The sequence below is a fragment of the Harpia harpyja genome, chromosome 10 (genome assembly GCF_026419915.1).
Source record: "Harpia harpyja isolate bHarHar1 chromosome 10, bHarHar1 primary haplotype, whole genome shotgun sequence".
Taxonomy (NCBI): Eukaryota; Metazoa; Chordata; class Aves; order Accipitriformes; family Accipitridae; genus Harpia; species Harpia harpyja.
In genome coordinates this window covers 6,062,434-6,078,476 of record NC_068949.1, presented here as the reverse complement: position 1 = coordinate 6,078,476, position 16,043 = coordinate 6,062,434, and the positions used below count along the sequence as shown (strand labels likewise).

General features: G+C 41.9%; 1 protein-coding gene across 3 annotated transcripts in view; it reads right to left on the bottom strand.

Annotated features, from left to right (window-relative positions):
• Nucleotides 1-16,043, bottom strand: part of MCU (mitochondrial calcium uniporter) — a 106,983-nt gene that overhangs the window by 12,556 nt on the left and 78,384 nt on the right. For 2 of the 3 annotated variants that reach the window (XM_052800100.1, XM_052800099.1), the window contains exon 2: nt 2,237-2,306. In XM_052800100.1, coding sequence (XP_052656060.1) covers nt 2,237-2,306 — 70 coding nt within the window. Of the gene's footprint in view, nt 1-2,236; nt 2,307-2,437; nt 2,474-16,043 lie in introns of those variants that run through there. The other variant, XM_052800101.1, reaches the window with a different exon arrangement.

The following is a 16,043-nucleotide window of genomic DNA, read 5'->3' as shown; positions in this document are numbered from 1 at the left end:
TTACCTACACTTATGATAGTAGACTCAAAGGGAATGATCAACATGTTTAGAAGCTTAAAATAGCCACTTAAGTATTGAATTCATTAGTTCTGTGAGCAGCATATACAACATTAACTTTTGTACTGCTTACATGACCACAAGACATGAAAAACATTCTTTATTTAAAATGCTACCTTGATCATACAGGCAGTAAAACAGTTTATCGTTGAGTAGAAGAGATAGCAATATTTACACCAACACTTTTCCATGTATCCCCATTGGTACAACACAACAACCGAAGCTCCACAACTGCCAGCTTTGGAGGAAGTGCCTACCAGCACCAGCCCTGCCGCATTTTAACCCTCCACAGACCAGATGGAGACCAGTGATAAAGGCAATAGGTCAGGCTGCACTAAGAGTCATCAGCATTGATAGCACACACAAAACCTTTCTCAAGAATTTCCAGCTTAGGTGAAGTGTTAAAAGACCAAATTATTACCCTTCGGAAGACCGGCTCAGTAAGTCTGGAATTACAGACTGGTTTATGTTTTCCTTACAAAAAGCTTGTAAAAGTAATTTTCTAGCCTAATTCACCAGTGGGGAAAGTCCATAATTCCAGTTTGATCTTCTCATCACCTCCCACACAAGTAATGTCTGGTCAGATTTTTACTGCATTAGCAAGGGAAGAGCTCAGAGGCAATTAAAAAAAAAAAAAGAAGAAGAAAAAATCCAAAGGACATGTCAATAACACAAACTTAACAGACAGCAACAGACAGCAACAGTAAAAGTTATTAACACAACACTGCGATATGGCTGTCTGCCTTGCTCTCATCTGCTCTGACAGCCCCATGGATTGCCTGCATGAGGGCAACTATGAGTTACTAAGTGGGCAAAGCATTTTAGCATTTCACTAGTTATAGAACCAACATTTTGGCTAATCTTCACTGATTAAATTTTAAGCCAGTATTTAAATACATAGGACAAGTAAAAGAAAACAATTGTATAGAAGTGTATTTCACTTTACAGACACCTACAACCCAGCCAGGGATGCTGCTAAATAAGACCATGGAGGATTTTAAAAGCTTTACATGCTATATTAAGCGTGAGGTTGCTTTGAGGTATGAATTCCATCCAAGCACTACAAAGTTTTGACTCAACCATATGTGCACCAGTAACACCAGTCATTCGTATTTTCTAAAGATTTCTGTTCTTGCATTAGAACACCTTAAGCAATACCTTAGGCCAAAACAAAGTACAGTAAAAAAAAAAAAAAAAAAAAGGGTGTGGCCAAAGAAATCAGTGTTGAACATTTACTACTGGTAAAGGTGAAGTTATTGGAAGAAATAACGAGAGAAATATTCAAGCACAGTATGAGGAGAGATAAAAATTGAATCAGGCAAGTAGCTACGCACTTACACCATCCTCTCAACCTTACATGTGTCCTCTACACTTCTACCTATTTAAGCCTTCAGGTTTTTGTTTAGAGTTCTCCACAGCAGTCATGTTCTCTTTGTGTTTGCACACACTCACTATCCTGGCAGGGGAAGCAATTGTGCCAAAACCTTTTACTTTATTAGCTTTCAGGCTTTATTAACAAGCCTTAACGAGGAGAGGATCCACTAACCGCTTGTGTCAGTCAGCATAAGTGCTCTAGTCTTTGCGCACAGCATGCAGATGTTAAGCAGGCAGTGATCTCAAAGCTGCTTGTTTCCTCTTTGCATTCTAGCATACTGAGATTTTGAAAGTTCCACCAGTGCATTCTTTTGCTTTATGACAACCTTTTCAAAAAAGCTTAATGTCTGAGCTGTCCCAGAACTTAAATTAAGGAACAAAATTGCCTTGGCTTCACAGCTTATTCGCTGCAGCAAACAGTGCTTTCAACCGTTTGAGCAAGTAGCTGGTATGAACTGCACTTTTGTCATGTAAATAAAGTCAACAGGGAACACAGTACCCTGAAAGGTAGGCATCACACAGACCTCACGGCTACATCAGGAAAGAGCCTGGCAAAAAAATTTGGACAGTTGCACGCAATTACATCTTTCTTTAGAAAGCCTGTCCAGTTTTGTAAGGACAATTATTAGAAAAGTTGACCATGTCCTTAGTTATTCTTGACTGACTTTGTTGTCTGTCACTTCCTTAGTTCAAAACTGCATTACCTCCTAGCCAAAAAAGCCTCAACCACAAAAGGGGTCAGGGAACCTGATTTAAGTTAGTGAATTCCGAAGTGAGCCAAGAGTTTCTCCGTGTCAATACTCACCATCAGAGGGCACTACCGTACTGCAATAGACCACTCTCACACTCTGCCAAGGAGAAAGCCTCTGATGGACCTAGGAAAGACAAGCACAGCAAAAAGGACAAACGTTCAGTGCCGCTCGTCTGGCAGAATCACACCCCAGTGCCACCTCCTGTGTCCCGTGTCGTCCCCGTCCCCCCGTCCCCCCCCCCCGCCATCACCTACCCCAATGCCTGCGCTAGGCATTTCCTCCCATCCGCCGCAGGGGTAACCACAAACCAGGAGCGCCTGGCAAGAACAGCCTCTTCTCTTACCATCTGCCACCCAGTAGGGTTCCCCCCTCAGCCAAGTTCACCTCTACACACCTCACTCTCAACGCACGTAGTTTAAAGTGAGACTGTATAACAGAACAGCTGTGATTTTTTTTTCCCCTTCCTTAATGTAAAATGTATTTTTAAAGCCACATGGAGTTAATCAGTTTTAAGAAATCAATTTAGATTACTACACAGGCATGGAAAGTGGAAATCACATGAAAGCATCAGTCTTTAAAGGTTAAAAAAAGTTTTAGCCTAACAGTGGGAGAGGGTTAAGGAGTTGTGGATTAAGACGTTCATTCTCTTAGGTCGTTTCCTGTGCTGACACTTTTTTTTCCTGTCCTTGCAGAGTGATGGAAGCCAAACTCTATGATACAAGTAGTAAACATGCCTGTTCATAGAAGAACAAACAGTTCAAAATAAAAAACAACAACTGTGATACTGAGCTATTTAAAAAAAGAGCCCAATAAGAAGAAAGTGCATGAATGGTTTATATGTTCTGCAACCTTAGCAAAGGACTAATTTGTTCATGAAAATCTAGAATCAGACTGATTTAAAGTCTGGCTACAGTTAGTTACATACTAGTCCAGTTACATACTAACCCTCCCCCCCAGCACTGAAATTACAATTCTGGCACAAAAAAGCCAAATTTAAAAAATAAGGCACAACACCAGCTCTCATCTCTCTACAGTGGTATATATTTCAGTGACTAGCACTCAGATTTTTCAACAGTTGCAGTCCAATATGGGCATTCCTATGGTCTGGGATTTTTTTTTGTTTGTTGATTTCTAAAACACAGCTGTCAAACCTGCATTTCTATAAAGGTATCTCACAGGTAAGGCTTGTTTTTTTAAGTAAATTTCTAATGGAAGTTTGCAAACAAAACCCAGGCTGTTGATTATTTCTCTGCCAAATTGTCCAGACCTCCATATTTGGTGAGGTTGCCTTCAATAATCTACTTAAAACAGCTTTATCTGCTAACTTCACTTTTCTTCTGAAGTGGGCTATGCAAATCGAGGATAGTTTCAACTACAGTAGTCTTTCTTGAAAGCAGGACCTATGGCCCAGGTGGTCAGTGCATTGACAGCTCTGGTAATTCACTCTCATTTGTGCTGTATTTACACTCCATTTTTCTCAGTCTTGACAATGAAAATCAGTCAAGTAATTTTCAAGTTTTCTTCCTGGCAACTGCATTTTCAGCTTCCCACAGTCAAGTCAAACAGGCAGCTAACAGGAAAAGAGAACCGGGCATTAAACCACTGTAACTGAACTTAAGTGGGAAGAAGCTGCATGTTTTGGCAAAAGTAATGTTTTAAAAAAAAAAAACAAAACCACAAAACACAACACACAACCCTATGTGTTGGGAACCAAAGGGCAAATTTGCCTATTTACATTTGAAAAATAGCAAGTCTTCCAGACTGACAAACACCCATGTGCTACTGCTGAGCAACCAGGAACTGCCCCCCCCCCCACCTGAAGAAAAACAGGTTTTAAACTCAAAAACACCCAAGCAAAACACAGATACAAACTCACATCCTTGACAAATCAGGTTCTGCTGTCTTGGCACCACTTATATTACGAAACAAGTCAGAAGCTTCAATGATCAGGAGCTGCACCACATGAAAGCCAGTTTTCAGAACCAAATTTTACCTAAGGAAGGGAAGCCTTTATAGGAAGTTTAAAAAAAGACCTCTTCCTATTTGAAAGCAGCAACTTCAATTTTAATCCTTCTAAAAATAGCATCGGACCAGATACAATAGTAAGTGGGCAGAATTTACACAGTGACACACAAAACCTTCTGTCAGAGAGCACTACCACAAAGCACTGTTTATATACTTATTTTACCCGATCCCATGGCAGAGCTGGCACTTTCAGATAGGTGCATTTCACTGCTTTACTCTTCCCTTTTACATGGCATTAATCATCTATTTTTTAAATATTGCACATCAAGTGACTGCCTTTCTACCAGATTTGCACAGCAGCCCAAAAATTTAGTAGCAGTTTTCAGAAAATCCTAAACCCCACTAAACACAGAGTTATCCCATTGCAAAATGGCTATATAACTGAAAGATATTATCAGCTAGCATCTGCAAAGACTTTACCTTAAGGCCATGAGTATTTCACAGGTATCAGCTAGCTCCAGAAGTCTCCTGCCCTCATACAACACAGGCAAGAACAGGGGAAAAGGTAAAATGGGTTGAAAAACAGGGCACATTAGGTGACTTATCAAAAAGCTAAGATGTCCCCAGATTCAACCTCTTTGACAATTCTTTCACCCTGATTCAGGTCTGAACCAACTATTTCATTAACCCCACAGCAGTATGCTGCCATTACATTTTACAGGAATAGACTCTGGTTAAACTTTACATATCTGTCACTCTTGCAGTTCTGAACTGCGCCTTGTGATACATGCTGCTGTTAGAAATTTCTTATCTAAGAAAACAGTCTCTACTAGTTGGCAAAAGAAGAAAGGAACAAATGCACTAAAAGTCAGCAGAGACCTAAATGCCATCTTCTGCCATCCAAGGTTAGCGAGAGCTTAAGGAATCATCAATCATTTTTATTCTTGAAGGGCGGCTGTTGTTTTAAAATTGAGATGGAGACAGACATCTGAACCCTTTATCCAACGTCTGCAATTCAACCGCTTTATGTAGATATGTGCCAGCAGGCTGAAGCTCAGGACTGAAGCAGTGTGGGACAGAGGAGAAGAACTTATCTCAAGCTTTGCTGACCAGATCTCATGGTTGTTTGCCTGCAGACAGTCAACAGCTCACCACTTCAGCAGCAAATGCAGATTAACTACATCCAGGTTTCAGTTGAGACAGACTTGTCCACCACTTCCAAAATAAGTGATACTTGGAGTGTGAAAAGCACCAAAGCCAAACCACTGAGATCAAAAGCTTTAAGCATCAGAGTAACTTTCTGGGTCTCAAGAGAATATATGCAGGAATTCACTTTTCACATCCATTCAATCCTTCGTTTCCCATCTTATCTGCAGTAAGATGCACATTAAGAGGCTTGGCGTTATGCAGCAGCTTCGCTCCCAGAATGATTAAAAGAGCAAGAGAAGAAAAAAAAAAAAAAAATCCCAGTCCTTTGTCTAAAACACTTCCTCCAGCCTTGTCAAGGTCTATATTGGACAATCCAAAGGTAACAATAACAGCATCTCTGTAGGTCCTAACGTAGCTATCTCTGTTCTACATGGGTGACAAAGTTAATCAAAGCCCTACTGGAAGAAACAGCCTTTTAGCTACCAGCAAGTGCTCTCTGATGGGAAAAGAGGGAGCAATCTGGTAGAGCTCATGTTCTGCACTTTATGTAATTATCAATGATAGAATGGTAAAAACTTTTGGGTACCCAGTCTCCAAACCCTAATTAAAATCAGAAAAGAAGTTGTACAGAAAAAAAACACCCCAAGCATGGAAAAGGTGAATATCTTAATCTAAAACACACATAAAACATGCTGCTAACTCATTACCTGGAATACCAGTGCAGCAAAAGCTGCAGAGCTTTTGTGAAAAACAGAGCATTCTCCACGTAAAAATTTCCCACCATGAGTGAAATCTTTAGCAGATACATTGTAAGTGCCAGCTGCAACATCTATTTTACAATTTCTGAAGGGCCTCCTCCTTTAAATGAGGCTGCTTTAAGTCACACATGAAGCAGCTCACCTTTTCCAACAAGCAACAGCTATTTTCCTTTCTATCCCAGCTTTCACAGCATGAAAAACTGAATGTCCTTCCTGGCTCTAACACTGGTTATCCTAAAAACTCCTGGCCAGCATCTCAGTGACAAAAATTGCTGTGAGCTTCCCTGAGCAATCACAGTAACCCAAACCACCCACCTCAAAAGTGCTGAAGAGCTCCATTTATCAATCTTTCCCTCACTTCAGGGCTCCAACTACTTCTGCTCCTGTACTCAGTCTGTTACATTATGATCTCTCTGAAACAGTACTTTCATCATAAGTCATTGGGTCCCCTTTTGTCCTCCAATTTTTGCTTACCCCTCACACCAGCTGTATTTGCAAAGCAGAAAGACATAGAGCAAAACAGTGTCCTGGCCAGAAATCTGCTGTCCAAGCTCCATGATGCGTAACTTATCAAAACAACTAATATTTTTGCACCAGTACATAAGCTCCTACTGGATTTAAGTACATATAACTGTGGTGGATTGACTATGACCAGCTGTCCAGCCAGCTGCTCTCTCGCTCTTCTCCTCAACAGTATGGGAAGATGCAAGATGAAAAAGCTCATGGGTCAGGATAAAGGCATGGAGATCTCACCCATCACCCTCACTGGCATAACAGACTTGACTAGAGGAAAGTTGATTTACTGCCAATTAAAGTAGATAACAGCAAGATACAGACAGAAATTAACACACCTTCCCCCCACCCCCCCCCCTTTTTGCAGGATCCAACTGACCCCTTCATTGCCAACTCCTTCCCCCACCTTGAGGGGTGCAGGAGAATGGAGGTTCCTTCTAGAAACATCCGTGCCACAGCCCATGAATACCCCATGCTGGAACAGAGGCAGCAGGGGAGCCTCTGCCCCAGCACCTGGAGCACCTCTCCTCCTCCTCCCACCTCCATGCTTACAGGGCTGTTCCTCACACTTTTTTCCTCATTCCTCCCCTTTTTCCAGCATCTTTCCCCTTTCTTACCTCAGATTCTCCAAGGCACCACCAGCAGGGCTGAGGGGCTGGGCTGGGCTGTGCCCTGCCAGGGCCTAGCCAGAACCTGCCCAGAACCAGCCAGAACCAGTCTGAGGCGGCCCCAGCCTCTCCTCAGAGACCCCTCAGTCCCTGGGCACCCAATACAGCAACCATTAAAGCAAAGTTTGCAAATAAAGTCCTTCACATATGAACCAATGCAGGGCTCTGAGCACAGACAGGACCTTTTCAGTCTTCCAGCATGAAGGATGCCTACAGCAGTCCCTCATGTGGGCCTGAGGACAGCAAGGAGACAGGGAGAAGACATGATGGCGGCCCTTATGCCCACAATACCAGCAAAGTGGGATCCTGCTGCTGCCGGCACCCAGGCACAGCCCTGCTAATTTCAGATGCCTTCTTCAGCATCCTCCCTGGCTTCCTCAGAAACCTCCAAAGAGATAAAAATGGGCTAATCTGGCACCGGAGATCTCTGCCTGCATCTCTCACCCCCTTCTTCACCACCTCCGTTTGAGACATCTGGACACCCTGGCCTGCTTCCAGGATCATCCTTTAAAAAAAAAAAAAAATTCTCAATCTTCCTCTGAAATTGAGCCCAACTCTACCAGGGATTTGTTCAACAGATCAGTAACCCTGTATGGAAGACCTTCTCCAACTTTTTGCTACAATCTCTGGATACATTCGCATAGTTAATATTATGTGAAGTGTTTCCTTCAAGGCACACACTGTGCTTCTGTTTGAGAGCCTGGTACGCAATAAAACAGCATTTGCTCTTGCAAGGGTAGCACTCATACCACACCGCTTTGCTGCCCTGCAGCACGCTGGCATGCAAAACCCCCAAACGTTTGACCAGAGAGGGGAGCATGGCGGGGAAAGCCCTTGTACCTGGGAGCCATGCTCCTGCAACATGCCTGCAACGAAGGCAGAAGAGCCCCACACCTGAGCACAATTTTCTCCCCAGTTTCCAACAAGTCCAAACTGCTGCCTTTTTAAACCATACACTTCGATTCCCAGGACCTGAGCACTTGCCTGATTAAATATCACTGGCTTGAACTCCTTTCTTTCTCTCTTTGCCAGTACGCCCTTGCTCACAACCCACTTGAGAGGTCAGATTTTGCCCTGAAAAGAACATTTCACACCTGCTGCCTCCATAGGGCAATGTTTCTGTGGATGAAGGTCAAACAAACACGAACCTGTCTGAACTGCAGTGCTATTCTATCCCTCTTTGGTTTTGTTTTTCTTTTTTTCTTTTAAAATCAGGCTGAGGAGACGGACACAAAAAAGGCAGTGCCAGTAAGATGTGGGAAGTGTTCATCTTTGCATTTGGAAGCACTTTGTACGACCTACACATTAGCAAATGGTCTTCATTTGCCACGCTTCTCCTTCCTGTCTGAATTTTCTCTTCTTCCAGCATTAGTATAGAGCTTCATCACATCTGCTAGGAAAGGAACATAAACAGGAGGTAAGCTATAAATATTCCCTTCTCATCCTGCTTCCTTTGCCCATCTGGCTAAAAAGAAACAGGTAATCCACAGTGTCCAGGAAGAGGTGGGGGCAGGAGCAAGGAGACTCATTCTTTGCAGAAAATGGAGGGGAGAAAAGAAAAAAAAAAAAGAAACTATGAAGCAACTGCTCATTGTTCATTGTGCCTTTCTCTCACGTGTTACTGCTGCTGTGGAGATGCTATTATAACAGGAACATCACTGCTTTTGATGGCTTTGATAGAGCCTCTTGGGGGCAAGAGAGGGAAGAGGAGGTAACGAACGGGAAAAAGTTTAACAGACATTTTAAGCACATTGGTCAAGCAGTCTCTACTGCCTTTAACAGGTGCTTCCCTTGACACCATCCACATAACTTTTCCCCCAACAAAAAAAAACCCCAAACAACCCCCCGCCGAACTAAAACCTTTTCTCAGTCTATATTCTTAATTTTATTGCAGATGTCAACAACTTACAGAGAATTACACTATTCCTACTTTACCTGAAACAGATGACAGCCACAGTACATCAGACCGCCATACTCCCTCTTTCATCCAAACTTCTCCCAGTCCTTCCTACCCCTAGCAGGCAACTCAAAGTGGGGCTGGAACATCTCCCCTGCAGTTTGTGATGCCAAGATCACGGTTTCACTATGAAAACATTTTTGCTTTACTGGAGTAGGATGGTTTGAATTCCATTTCTTTAATACAGCCCTCATGGTTACTGAAAAAAAGCTGAGAATTTTAACTCCCTTACATTCTTAAGGCTTGAAAAACAGAAACCAAACAAAATACCGTGATACATTTAAGCCTGTGTCAGCTTTGAAACCAGAGCACAAAAACAAGGCAGAGCTGAATTCCTTACTCTAATTTCCAGATTCATTACTTAAATCTTCCTGAAAATGATGGTACCTCCCTTCTCAAATTAAAGGGGCCGCCAACCCTGGTTTAAAAAGCAGTTTGAAGAATTTAGTGAGTTCTGATTCCACCGATTTCAGGGTTCATGATTTTGTCTCCCTCAGCCACTCACAGCTGAAAACTGTATAACCAGAGAGAAGAAATCAGATGGATTCCCTTCAGTGTTTCCCCCAGGGCAGTTTACTGTTGTTCTGTTGTTTAAGTTTCTTTGTTCTTCTTTCTCTAGCACTTACCAACCCGGTTAGGCAATTCCTTTTGTCTTTGTTATAGCCAGTTTAAAAGAAGAGCTCTTACCCCTCTTCTCCCACCTTGCCACCATACTGCATAAAGAGCTTTCTGGTGAGGAAAGAGCAGCTTACTGACACATCCCTGGCACTTAGAACACCAAGAATGAAACAATAAGCAGAGTTATGAAGTAAGATTTCCACAAGTGCAAGGAAATTCCTTCTACCTCAGTACGTGCTGGGGAGCAGCCAACTCTCACTAGTTTTCCAGGGAAATAGAAACGAGGAACCTTGCTTTCAGCTCTTGAAAAGAAACAGCAGGCTCTTGCAGACTTTGGAGTCAGCATCAGCATACGTACAGTTTCAGAGAAGCTGCACACTCGGAAATACAGAGAGGTACAACATTCTGCAAGCCACAGCAGCCCAGTACATCCCAGTACTGGGGGAGTCCTACACCATCAATTCCCTCCTCATTTTCCTGCAGGAAAGAACACCACGAAAAAAAGAAATCTCATCTCTCTAACCTTACCTGGGTTTGGTCCAAAAAGGGAACTAGTGGAGCAAAAACGTAAGTTGACTTTGTGGAGAGTGCGTGGGACAGTACAAGGCAGTTCTTTTGTACCCATAAAGTCACATCAAGTCAGTCCAAGCATTAAAGAGAAAGAGTAGTTCCTTCTCTCAGATTATGAGCCTTACAGGGTAAACTTGGAGACTGAATTAGCTTTAGGATTTAACCCTTCATGAGGCACTTAGTTGGGAAGTTTAAAAGTGTTGGCCAGAAGTGTCAGGTAAGTTTTACATATACTCTCCCATTCAGAAGTTCAGGTCCTAAGACAAAACACATAGGTTTGCTAAATGGCTACAAATACCTGTGGCCAATTAAGATTGGCCAGGTTTCTTCTGTAAGAAATACCAAAGTGTAGGACATTCAACTTGGCATGCCTTCTTGCTTTCTACATTCAGTTTGCATCAGTTCACTACCAGGTGTGATTAGTACAGTAAAGATTAATCCTTTTGCTAGTCCTGCACAAGTCTTATCGTGAAGTCCTAGAAAAATCTCCATTTGATTAAGGGTGGATGCCTGAGTTTTTTCCCCTAGACATGCTATCTGCCATAAGGATTGTTACTGTGCAACTCTGGCTTCTAAATCACTTATGTTCCCTGGCAAATTATCGTCATACAAGAGCAACAGAATAAAACGAAAAAAAACTCCAACAAAAAAATATGAGTATTTTAAAGCCATTAAAAAGCATTGTTTCATTGTGCTACCAGACCACAGATCAAGGAAACTTACATGCAAACTTAATATCCCTATATGTTAATGTTTAATATCCTTTACTTAAAGATGTACCTTGTAGCTGACTATTTCACAGGATGGCCTCCCACCTCCACCCTGAGAGAGGAAATGGTGCAATGCTCACCTACCATGTGTCATAGATATGTGTCTAGAGAAGGCAACTCACCAGAAGTTAAATGCAAGTGAAAGGCAGCACTCTGCAGAGACATATCTTTATTGACATACTAATGAAGTGCAGTAAGAACACAAATATGCTTATTGTGAACCTAATGTTTAAATGGCATGTTAAATTCAGTTTTGAAGGTTTCCCAGTTCGGCTTTCCTCAGCTCATCTCACCTGGCCTCTCTGCGAGAGGAGGAGTAGGAAACGGGGGTTGACCCCTTCTGTACGGCACAAGGAACAGCCATATGGTACCCTGTAGCATTCTGTGTATGGTTTGAGAAACACAAACTTGGCAGTATCTCCCAAAGTCCTCAGCACTGTTGTGTTACAGTTCCACCCTGGCTAGGGAACGCACAGAAGAGCCGCTTTGGTCCTGCTTCTCTGGAAGAGGCAAGCATTTATCATTTGTGGGACTGCTTCCCAAAACCCCGTGTTCCCAACCCCGGCAGCAAGTGGGTCTGACTGGAACTCCAGTGCCTGCACTGACCACTTCATCATCCGTCATCTCTGGGAAGATAAGGAGGAGACACCAGAGATCAAAAGGTTTTTATTTAATTGACCATTGATAAAGGGAATGACTGTTCCCACATCTCCTAGTAGCACTCACTAGCTCAGAGCTATTCATTTCAGCATCTCCTGCACGGAATTACTGTGCTATGAAACTGAACAACATAATTATATTTAAATGCATGAAAGCACAACAGAGGCACTAACAGCTAATCAAAATTTCAGGAAAGCTAATAACTGAAGTCAATCATTTCATCTGACAGCTAGTGCTGTCCTCAGAGCAAGCTCAGTCGTGTCCATCACTCCTTCAAGCTGAGCACCGTGGGAAGAAAGGCTGAACACCCTAATGAAGGGCTGCTTCTCCCCATTTGGTGCCACCTCAGAGCCTGCAGCCAGGCCCTCGTCAGCACCAATTAATTCTGTCACTTCCTGGACCTCCCTCCTCTATCTTAGGGAAACGAGTTGAAACTGGGTTTATGGGCATATGCACCATGCACAAACACACCTTTAGTTTATATAATGATTAAGTCAATGCATCTAAGTTAAATCACTAATCAAAGAACCTTAAAGAAAAACAGACCAAAAACTTTCCTACACATTTTCAATAGTTGTCAAGTTATCCACTGCCATTATATGCGATAAACTAGGATTATAGGGGAGCATTACGAAAGGAGTTCCCAAACATTTGGTTCCTTTTTGGTTTTTGGTTTAAGTATACTTTTTTCTACTAATTCTATATCATCCAGATCACAAAGATTGTTTTCACAGGATTTTAATTGAAAATTTTTTGATTATTTCAGCTCAAGTATTTTTCTTTTGTTTTAAAAATCCGGAACATAACATTTACTGTGTTTATACCTCTAACCCTCTAAAAATTTTTCCCACAGAAACTGTTGCAGCTTCATCCAAAGAATAAGACACAAGAAAGATCCAACACAAAACAAATCAGTTTTCAACGGCCAGTCCTGAAAAGCTGATTTGAACTGCTTGCCCAGTTATAATCTGTAAACCACACATCAGAGATATGCTTGCTACAAAGGGTTTGCAATTCACACTTTGCAATATGAACACTGAGGCTTAATTCATATTAAGAGACTGAGAAGCCTTGGAAACAAACCACTAGAAAATGACCATTTTTCTAATCATTAAGACCATTTAAGAATCAACAGCCCTCGGAAAAGAGATTATCTTGGGAGAAGGGGATTTGGAATGGAAAGTAATGGGATTTCTTTGGCTAGGTCACTTAGAGCTTTTCCAAATCAAACTGGGTTTAGTATATTGTGATAGGTGTTCAGTGGCCTAGAAGGCAGAAATTTACAATTTGGCTCTGAATTATACAAGCTGTCAGAGACACCTTTTACAGTTTGTATTTTCATTGACAGTCTCAGCTAGTTAATGAAAACTGAATCATTCTTCTAAAGGAAATTAAATATACACATGGAACAGAGCAAAAAAGCCTCCGTGGAAAAACCACGAAAGGCCAGGCATCAAGGTAAGGACTTCAAACATGCTTTCAATCCAAGCAAGGAGACTGGCTCCACTCAGGCAGAATAGGATACTCTCCATACTTTCTTTCCAAGAACCTTTTAAATGTTTTTTCACTGCAGTAAATAGGCCTGGGAACCAGGACTTTTCCTTTGATCCAATGCTAATTATTACTTAAAGTTCTTTCAACCTTGAATCCCAGGTTTCTTCTCCTCTATGGGGATAGTCTTAAGAGGCCAAAGAGCCCCCATCTGCCACCACACAACTGTACCACCTCACACACATGTCCACAGCCTATGCTAATGCAAGTTGGGTAAAGGCCCCTCAATTTCCCAGATACATACATCTCCTTCCAACAGCTTCACCCCCTGCCTTGGTATCAGATGGTGAGCAAAGAGCCAAAAACCTTCCCCCCCATAACCACCCAGGCAGTACAAATTGTTACAGAACAGCCACAGCACTGGAGACAAGTTATACTTTTACTTGGTCATGCTGTCTGCATTACAGGGACTTCAGGTGTACAAGCGAGAAGAGGATAAACACACCAGAAGATTTATCAAGACCTTCACCAGAACCAGTCAGTCAGTTTGGATCATTTCTTAACAAAAAAAGCTGAAGTCTTATACACTGAGGCCAGTTCCCACTTTAAGAAGCCATCATCTTAAAGCAGTTTCCATCCGAGTCTTGCTGTAATCTTATTTTAGCTGTATTGAGTGAACAAACAATGGACAGAACAAGTTTCCACAGCCAACATACTGGTAGGACTCTGCTTTGTTCTCAAAGCTTATGAAATCTGCTGGGTTCACAGTTCTGCAGCCTTGTACTTGCACTGAGGCATAGCTTGCAACAATCTCCAAAATACGTATCGGCAAACTTAGAAGATCCAGGCGTAAAGGAAAGGTGATTCAGGGTTAGGACTCCATTACAATCAGTTTCTTTCATCTCTGCCTGCTTATGCTACTTCGCTGACGGGTGAACTGGATCAAAACAACTTGTAAGTGAACCACAATTAGCTGTCACAGCTGCTAGAGTCATGATTATTTCCAACTGTATCTGCTAAAAGCTTGCATGTCCAGAAATATTCTCATGAGACATTGAAAGCAGATTCCTCTTTTCACAGTATTTTGTTTTTTTAGTATAGACAAAGCTTATTACTAAAACAAGACAGAAAGCAGTGAGGCATTACCAGTTAAGAGTTCAGGTACGAGGCCCAGACACTTCCAACTAAATAGTTTATATTTGCAGAGACCAAGTCCCCTGATAGCACTCAAACTGATTTAGATAGCACGCAAAGCTTCAGCTTTCTCAGCACAGCAGTGAGAACACATTAGCCTTTGAGAAAGCATTAAGAGAAGTACTAAAATAGCTGGCTGTAAGCAGTGCAAGTGGCTGTCCAGCTGAATGCTACAGGCAATTCCATAAAAGAGCTCTAGATGCAAAAAAAGAAAAAGCAGTGGGAAAGCAGACCACTGTTTTAGACACACAAACCAGTAATACTTACATCAACCCCAGATTAAATGTAAAAAATCACTAATTTCTGAGGGAAAACCATCATGATGGAAATCAAAAACATGCACAAAGCATGGCTTGAAAAGCAGTAGAGCTAGCAAAACAAGGAACACGGGTCATGGCCTTGCTACAATACTGCATGGCAGAGCAAGACACTGCACCAACTGCAAACAGTATTATTTCAGAAATATTAAAACATAGCAAATCCACTCAGCCAGAGTACATCTCACATGGATGACAAGAAGAGGTGGTTTATCCACAGACAAGCATGATTTCTGTGGTGGCATTTGGAATAACCTTGTGCTATTATTAAACAAAAATCCTTTTACCTTGCCCTCTCCCATAGTGGTCACAGTGTATTTCAATTTAAAAAGGCAAGAGAGCCATTTCAACATTGCACTCCTGTAATTCAAGAACATAACTATTATATTGGGGAAAAAAAAATATGCATGGGAAAGAATTAAGACCAACTTACAACTGCAAGAGTTTGAATACAGTCCGTGAAATCGCACATGGGTGGTGGGCAACGGGCCACACCCTTCTCATCTTAGGACAAATGTCTTTTCCCCATTAGAAACCAAGGAAGATTCATTCCAATATGTCTACAGACAAGAGCAACAGAACTAATTTAAGTTCACTGGATATTTTGGTAGCACTGAGAGGTTCTCAGCATGCAACAGCTCAGAAGGTATTTATGAAGTTAAGCTGCACTGGCAAGACTGGGAAAACACTGGCCTGCTCCAGCCTTTCTGAATGGAGACTATCACCAATTTTAAGTTGTCATGAGCCCCTACTTGCACCAGGGGGCTGCTACCATCTTGTACAAAACACATTTTAACTTTTTAATTAATAACCACAACAAAGAGATACAGTAACAGTTTTACAGGCTAGAATGTAGTCTGATAGTGGTCATTGGTTCGGAAACATTTGTAAGTCAGACCTATTCATCATGGCACGCACAATTTGTTATTAATATATACAGTATATTTAATAATAAAGAAGCAAGTTTGACAGACCAACATTACACAGTAATAAGTCTGATCAGTAATAACTGCTGTTGTCCTCGCCTTCTTCCTTGCCTATTGTAGAAAGGAAAGATGGGTTTAAATTTAGAGCATTAAATTTAATGAGTTTGACACCACAACCCTTTGGATTACCAAAGGCTTGCCAAAACCTTCACCCTCCAAACCACTGAAAAAGTCAGAAATACATCATCTCCAAGACTACTGAACAACCACCACCCTTTTGGTTTTGGGAGCTGGTGGGAAAGCC